This window comes from Hoplias malabaricus, chromosome 4 (genome assembly GCF_029633855.1).
Source record: "Hoplias malabaricus isolate fHopMal1 chromosome 4, fHopMal1.hap1, whole genome shotgun sequence".
Lineage (NCBI taxonomy): Eukaryota > Metazoa > Chordata > Actinopteri > Characiformes > Erythrinidae > Hoplias > Hoplias malabaricus.
The window spans coordinates 13,604,292-13,612,540 of record NC_089803.1 but is presented as its reverse complement, the minus strand read 5'-3'; the positions used below and the strand labels follow the sequence as shown (position 1 = coordinate 13,612,540).

The 8,249-nt window shown below is 45.8% G+C and overlaps 1 protein-coding gene across 1 annotated transcript in view; it reads left to right on the top strand.

The window, feature by feature from the left end:
• stpg1 (sperm-tail PG-rich repeat containing 1) overlaps positions 1–1,403 on the top strand; it is a 6,743-nt gene extending 5,340 nt beyond the window's left edge. The window contains 3 exon segments of the mRNA XM_066668749.1: positions 201–438; positions 543–733; positions 1,133–1,403. Coding sequence (XP_066524846.1) covers positions 201–438; positions 543–733; positions 1,133–1,206 — 503 coding nt within the window. The 3' untranslated portion in view covers positions 1,207–1,403.
• The last annotated feature ends 6,846 nt before the right edge of the window (positions 1,404–8,249 follow it).

Genomic DNA, 8,249 nt, shown 5'->3' with positions numbered 1-8,249 from the left:
TAATCATTGGACGCAAGGCGGGAATACACCCTGGAGGGGGCGCCAGTCCTTCACAGGGCACCAATAGAAATGACCCCAATTTGCTTGGAATACGTTGCACTTAAATTAACTTCACACAGGTGTCGGGCAGCACAGGGGAGCTCCAGGAAGAGTCACTGTCACACAGCAGCAGGGTCTCTAGGTCCTGGGTCAGTGAGGAGCGTGGAGCATTCTCCCTGTGTCTGTGTGGGTTTCTTCCGGGCTGTCCCCTGTGAAGTTACACTTTTTTCAGACACAGTTTTGTTTGGACAGCGATGTTTTAAAGTGGAGGTTCTTAATCAGAAGAATAGGACCCCTGAACGGAGGAAGAGACTGCAGCCTGTTCTGGCCCCCTGCCCCCTCCCTCTCCACCGAGAGGTGGTCTGGGGGCACTGTCATTTCCACAGTGTTAATTATAACGTGTGTAATGTGAGCTGAACTGAACCGGCTGTTTGTTATTTGTGATTGACTCTGTGTGGAATACAGTAGGTAGTAACTTTTTAGTGTTTTGTGTGTGTGTCCAGGAGGAGGCATTATTTAGGAATCTCAGCCCCTGCACTAATCCCCCCTAAAGCCCCCCCGCTGCCAGGCCCAGGGCATTATGACATTGTGAACTATGAGGATCCTCCCAAGCAACTGATGACTAGCGCTGCGTTCGTGTCAGGAACGAGCCGGTGGTCTCAGCAGCCCAGAGGAGACGGAGTCCCTGGACCAGGTGAAATGACATATTACACATCTCTCTCCCTCTCTCTCTCTCAGTCTCTCTCTCTCTCTCTCTCTCTCTCTCTCAGTCTCTCTCTCTCTCTCTCTCTCTCTCTCTCTCTCTGTCACTCTCACTATCTCACTCTCACTATCTCTCACTCTCACTATCTCTCTCTCTCTGTGTCTCTCTCTCTCACTATCTCTCTCTCTCTCTCTTGCTATCTCTCTCTCTCTCTCTCCCTCTCTCTCTGAATGTGTGTGTGTGTGTGTGTGTGTGTGTGTGTGTGTGTGTGTGTGTGTGTGTGTGTGAAAGCCTGACTCAGTGTGTTAGCCTGATTTGGTTGTGGACACAGTTCTGATGTGCAGTGTGATCCGTCTCTGTTTAAGCAACATTGTTTTTTCTATGTTCCAGGCTCCTACGAACCAGACGTTCCCACAAAGCACACACACTCTATCAGATTGAACAGAACCTGGGTACCAGCCTAGACCTAAACCCAGCCTGCAGCCTTCCCAGCCCTGAAACCCCAGGGTAATACCCATGAGCACGCATCCCATCAGCCTTTCTGTGTCTTTTATTTACTTACACTGTTTTACTGAGCTTCTGTTGATGAGCAGAATGTTTCTGTGTCCATTCCTCGTGGACTCATACGAGGCAGAGCACAGGGGCTTTCCAATAAAGCAATGTCCAAACTAAAGCTTGCTGTTGGGTGGTGTTCTCATTTACCTCACTTCAGACTTCAGTGGACGTGTGTGCTCAGAACGTACGCTTGGTCTCTCAGCTGTGATTCACATTAATGCTTTGGACCTGAAGCTGAGCGGCGGTGACGCTACCTGCAGTGCCATACGGTACGGCCCCCTTAAATGTGACGCTTACGATTGTGCTACAAAACTAAACAGCTCAAGTTACAAATGAGTTTCTGTGGTAATTCAAACAGTGAATAAAGACAAGGTAAACTTCAGCCACCTACATACAACAGTCGTCTTTCTCCTGAAACACACCGTTCCACTTTAAAAGACGTGGACCTTCTGAACGTAAACAAACTGAAGAGAACTGCATTTCCTCACAATCATAGAGGTTCCCTAAAAGGGTGATGTATTCTACTTCTTTTCCATAATTGAACACAGTTATAGGTCTTTAATGAAACACCTATGACCTGCTTTGGTCAAAACACCACAAGGATCAAACCTCACAGCAGCGTTCTCCCCTGATAGATGACAAAGGAGCACTTGATAGCGCTACAATTATAGATTGTAGACCCTCTGTTGCTCTGCATACATAGGTTAGATATTGATGTTGGACGATGGGTCACAAACACCACTTCATTCATTCATTCATTCACTCGTGTCCTGTAACTGCTGCATCCTGATCAGGGACGTGGTGAGTCTTCCTGGAATCATTGACTACAAACACACCCCAAAGAGAGCAGCACACTCTCCAGCTCACCCCAAAGGTGCTGAATGGAGTTCCATCACTCCAGGGAACACTGTTCCTAACTGAGTCCCAGCTAATCCTCACCCGCCAGCCCACAGTGTGTTGGTGCCCACAGACCTCATCTACGGATGCAGAAATTAGACCCTGCACTAAAGCCTGTTTCAGCAGTGACTCAGAGACAGCTGAGAGCCACAGACTGCACAGCTGAGCTCCACTGATCTGCATCATTACAGTCTGATCCCAGAGCAGTCAGTCCCGCTGATATGGAGACTGTGTGGTGTAAAGGAGCGGCTGACCCTGAGTCAGTGGATCAGACCGTAACTGGAGCTCATCGCCACGGCAGCTGCTGTGGGCTGTTTGAGGGAGTGGATGTGGGCGTCAATGTGAGCAATGTGGGAGGAATTGAGACAAATGGAAAATCAGCTGCTCCTCGGCTAAAACAAAGTCAGAGAGCTTTTGCTGCAGTCTGATGAGTTACTGATCAGGAGCTGAATCTGGGGCCCACCAACCCACACACTGTGAAACAAGACCACCCAGTCAGTTCCTAAGTCTGAAAACATGGGATAAAACGAGTCGTTCTGATTATGCTCTGCTTCTGATGTTGAGTACAGACTTTAGAATGGCCCCGCCCCCTTGTCTGAGCCTGTCCAATCACAGCGCTGGACCAACATTTATGTGAGAGTGCAAAGACGAGGTTAAACGCAGCAAAATAGACACAACGAGTGCAGAGAAATAAGAGCCCTGAATAAAGTGAGAAAATCCCTGAGAAAAGCAGAACGGAGAAGAAAGAGAATGGAGTGAAAACGGTTAAAAACCAGAGCTTCTGCACCACACTCCTCACTGCTGTGCACTCAGGGTCAGGGTGAACGGCAAGTGACTCATTATCAGTGTGTGGACTGGTAAGCTCCAGATCCTCACATTATTTAGGGTGACCAGACGTCCTCTTTTACCCGGACATGTCCTCTTTTTTAGACATAAAAAAATGTCCAGGCGGAATTTCACAAACGTCCGGGATTTTGTTTTTCTAGCGCTTACAAAGAACTTCGAGAAGTTTCGTTCACAAACTAGTCCCGCCCTCCCCTACTCCGATTGGTTCGTTGAGTGAGAAGGGGGCGTGGTGAAGTAGCCTAAAGTCTTCTGATTGGACGGTCTGACTGTAGAGCTACAGTTATTGGTCGATAACCTTCTGTGTAAACATTTAATTGGTCAGTCTGCACGTCAGTAGTTATTGTTTACGTCAGGCAAAGCTCATGTACCTACCCTCATCTCGAGCAGCTATGCCGAAACGTAAATGTAAGTGTGTAGCAAATAAAGGTGTAAAAGCCCCCCCCCGGAGGCATGTCCTCGGATCTCGAATCTGGTCACCCTACATTAATGTGCACATGCTCTGAACAAGTGAGTTTTTCATAACATGACCCATGTAACACAGTTCTGGTTCAAATTTAATGCCGTCCTTCAGTTTCTGGTTTTGAAATAAAAAAATTACAGCATAAATTTGAGCGAATTTGTTTCCATCAGGAAGTAAAAAAGTTTCAAGGTGAATATTTCCAAAGGCTGAATTTTTCAGACGCACTTATCCACTGAGCTGTCAAATCAAATAGACCTGTATATGTCAGATACATTTTAGATTTTGAGGGTGAAGTAGGAAAGTGTGTAATTCTAATTTTCCAGTAAACTGTTCCTATTACAGGATCCGTCATGGTTATTAGGACACAGCCGGCTACAATTCTCCAGCACACACCAACAGCCCACATGCTAGGAGGTGTGTCACGTGTGTGTAACAGTTGGAGTAATCCCAATTCACACTGGTTCATTTGGCTTGTCAATTTTTTAACCTCCTGAAGATAAGCAGCACTGGGGTGTTGGTCTCTGTGGGTAGTCACTCACACCTGTGGACAGTTTCACACACTCACCCAGTCACTCACACACACACCTGTGGACAGTTTCACACACTCACCCAGTCACTCACACACTCACCCAGTCACTCTCACACTCACCCAGTCACTCACACACTCACCCAGTCACTCACACACTCACACCTTTGGACAGTTTCACACACTCACCCAGTCACTCTCACACTCACCCAGTCACTCACACACTCACACCTGTGGACAGTTTCACACACTCACCCAGTCACTCACACACTCACCCAGTCACTCACACACTCACACCTGTGGACAGTTTCACACACTCACCCAGTCACTCACACACTCACCCAGTCACTCACACCTGTGGACAGTTTCACACACTCACCCAGTCACTCACACACTCACCCAGTCACTCACACACTCACACCTGTGGACAGTTTCACACACTCACCCAGTCACTCACACACTCACACCTGTGGACAGTTTAACACACTCACCCAGTCACTCACACACTCACCCAGTCACTCACACACTCACACCTGTGGACAGTTTCACACACTCACCCAGTCACTCTCACACTCACCCAGTCACTCACACACTCACACCTGTGGACAGTTTCACACACTCACCCAGTCACTTACACACTCACACCTGTGGACAGTTTCACACACTCACCCAGTCACTCACACACTCACCCAGTCACTCACACACTCACACCTGTGGACAGTTTCACACATTCACCCAGTCACTCTCACACTCACCCAGTCACTCACACACTCACCCAGTCACTCACACCTGTGGACAGTTTCACACACTCACCCAGTCACTCACACACTCACCCAGTCACTCACACACTCACACCTGTGGACAGTTTCACACACTCACCCAGTCACTCACACACTCACACCTGTGGACAGTTTCACACACTCACCCAGTCACCCACACACTCACATCTGTGGACAGTTTCACACACTCACCCAGTCACTCACACACTCACACCTGTGGACAGTTTCACACACTCACCCAGTCACTCACACACTCACCCAGTCACTCTCACACTCACCCAGTCACCCACACACTCACATCTGTGGACAGTTTCACACACTCACCCAGTCACTCACACACTCACACCTGTGGACAGTTTCACACACTCACCCAGTCACTCACACACTCACACCTGTGAACAGTTTCACACACTCACCCAGTCACTCACACACTCACACCTGTGGACAGTTTCACACACTCACTCAGTCACTCACACACTCACTCAGTCACTCACACACTCACACCTGTGGACAGTTTCACACACTCACACCTGTGGATACATTTCACACACTCACCCTGTCACTTATGCACTCACACTTTTGCAGTTTCAGAAGTGAGGGGAGGACCCCCAGACCCTGGAGTTTTGTGTCAGTAACAGCACGTGTAGCGCCACCATGTAAGAATAACAATGTTACCATAAAATAAGGGAGTATAGATTTCAAGTGTAAAATTGGAAGTAAATAACAGTGTGTTAATTCTTAAAAACAATAAACAATAATCCATTGTATGTTGAACCTATGCTATCAGGAGAGTCTCCTGAGTTATGTTACCTAATTTAAAGTGTGGGTTATTGCATCCATTTAGAAAATCAGCAGGTTTTATACTTTCTTTAGTTTTTCACATTTAATTTTACACCCTTATTAATTTTACCTCATGTTTAATAAATAATGGCTATTTAATATGAGTAGCTGACTCTGTGACACACATGGACTCCAGCAGCTAACCTGGTTACACTGCTACAATAATCTGTCCTCTCTGGTCATTTATGTTTAATGGCAGTCATTATTTCCAGGGTAGGTCAAGGTACAGCTGAGTATCCTCCACCCAGGCCCCCCCTGCCCTGCAGCCTCCTCAGCTCATCAGGTTCATACGGCCTCCAGATCACACACTGAGAGGGCTTACTGATGAGCTGAATCAAGTGTAGACCACAGCAACACAGCACTTCATGTTGCTCCTGCTCCACACTGTGACGAAGTAAATCTGACATCCCCTCACTCACTCACAGTGGTCTGATAAGACCACTATCTTTACACATAACATCAAAGACAGTTCTAAAGATCAGACCCCAATAGTTCCACAGGTGTGGGCATTGCAGGAGGTGGTCTTTTGAACCTCAGAGTGGTGGAGACACAGGGGGCGTGGTTATTAAAGAGTCTTTTCCCGTCTTTGTGAGGAGACGAGTCTCAGATTAGGTGTCCTCTAATCCACATTTAGCAGGAGGACTTTAAAAGGATTAGAGGGACTGGCTGCTTGCTTAATCCCATTTGTGTTTGTGTTAATCATATCAACTCTATCCTGTTTCAGTGGCTCAGTCTCAAATCATCAGGCTATATGCAGCTGAAGGGGGGCTGGAGGTGGGCTCTGAGAGCAAATATAATCCCACCTGAAACACTGCAAACATATTTAAAGAAAGCAATCGAAGAAGAATTGAGCTGATTTCCCGGAGATCTGGATGTTGCTGGTGGCTTTTGTATGACATTAAACCATTATGACATCATAAAATAACCAGATGTTTAATTTTACTAATTAATTATATACATTATAATGAACAAAGACAAGCAACATTTATTTTCCCTTATTAATAGCTCAGATTTGTTCATGATGACATCACAAAGAGAACCAGCATTCCTTTTCCTTTATTAATTACTCAGTTTTGTTCAAGATGACTACATACCATTGTGACATTACAAACAGAAGCAGAGTTCCTTTTCCTTATTAATCACACAGTATTGTTAATGATGATATCATGCCAGGGCGACATCACAGAAAAGTTCAATTTCTCTAATTAATTACATATTGAAAATGATGACATCACACCATTGTGAAAACATGAAGGGAACCAGCATTCCATTTCACTTTTTTATTACACACTGTTGTTACATATGAACAACTATTGTGACATCATAAACAGAGCCAAGGTTTCATTGATTTATTATTCATTACTGATTCATTACACCCTATTGTTAATGATGACATAACACCACTGTGACATCATAATGAGAGTGGATGTTCCATTCCACTTAATAATTCCACACTATTGTTAATGAAGACAATACTAGAAACAGGTGCTCTAATTGTAAACACAGAGCAGCCCTGAGCAGAGACTAAAGACACAAAGGGACGAACTACCTGCACCTGGGATTTATTAGGACACCATGGAGACAGACAAAGGGATGGAGGATAGAGACACAACAGGAGAGGAGGTGGAGACAAGGACCAGGACAAACAGAGAATGTGGCACATGACAACAGACTGGATCATAAATGAAACAGAGCATGAGATGGAGGTAAACAGACTCAAGTAGAAAGTTACACACTCACAAAATGGGTCTTAGTTCCTTTGCCACAAACTTCCTCCTCACTGTGCAGAGCCCCACCTCCACCTCCATCCCTCATCCCCCCTCACAGACCAGGTGAATGGGTTTCAGATGAGCTCTGCCCCCTCTGAGTGAAGGTAAAGGATACTGAGGCAGGAAAAGGGGGCAGGGTGAGATGAACAAGAATGGCACATCTTACAGCAACAGTGTCCCCCAAGCAGGGTCCTCCACACAGCCCCTCTACACAGTGCTAATCTGGGCAAGGAAAGGGGGACACCTCATGTCCTCTCCAGGGGTCTGACAAGGTCTGTATGGGGTTTAGGTTTAGGCTTGGATTAAAGACCTGTTTCCTCAAAGCCACTAAAGCCCAAAGCTACCATTAGCAAGGACACCACTGTGAACAGGTCATCCTGGAGCTTGAGAATGATGCTGATTGGTTAGATAATTCTACTGTGAATTTTGAATTGACAAGGACAGGTGTTGTGTTCAGTGTGTGACACTACACGAAGGTCTATTGTCTCTTAATGAGACAATAAATAAAAGTAGATAGGTTTTGAGGAGTACTACGTCACAGTGGTGGTGCTCATCCTGGACCACTCTGTAGGACAGGTCTCTGTTGTTTATCTGGGTACTGACCAAGATATTTTCATCCCCTCTGCCCCAGTGACATCAGTGACTCTGAGAAGAGCAGGAGATGAACTGTACTCTATGTCCATGGGGTGTTTCCATTTCTCTGGTTCTAGATTTTCCATTTCTCATATATAATATAATCAATATATCATTTAATCTTGATTAAAATAATATGATTTCACAGAAATCTATTCTATTATATGTATATTGATTTGAGTGTGTGAAACTGTCCACAGGT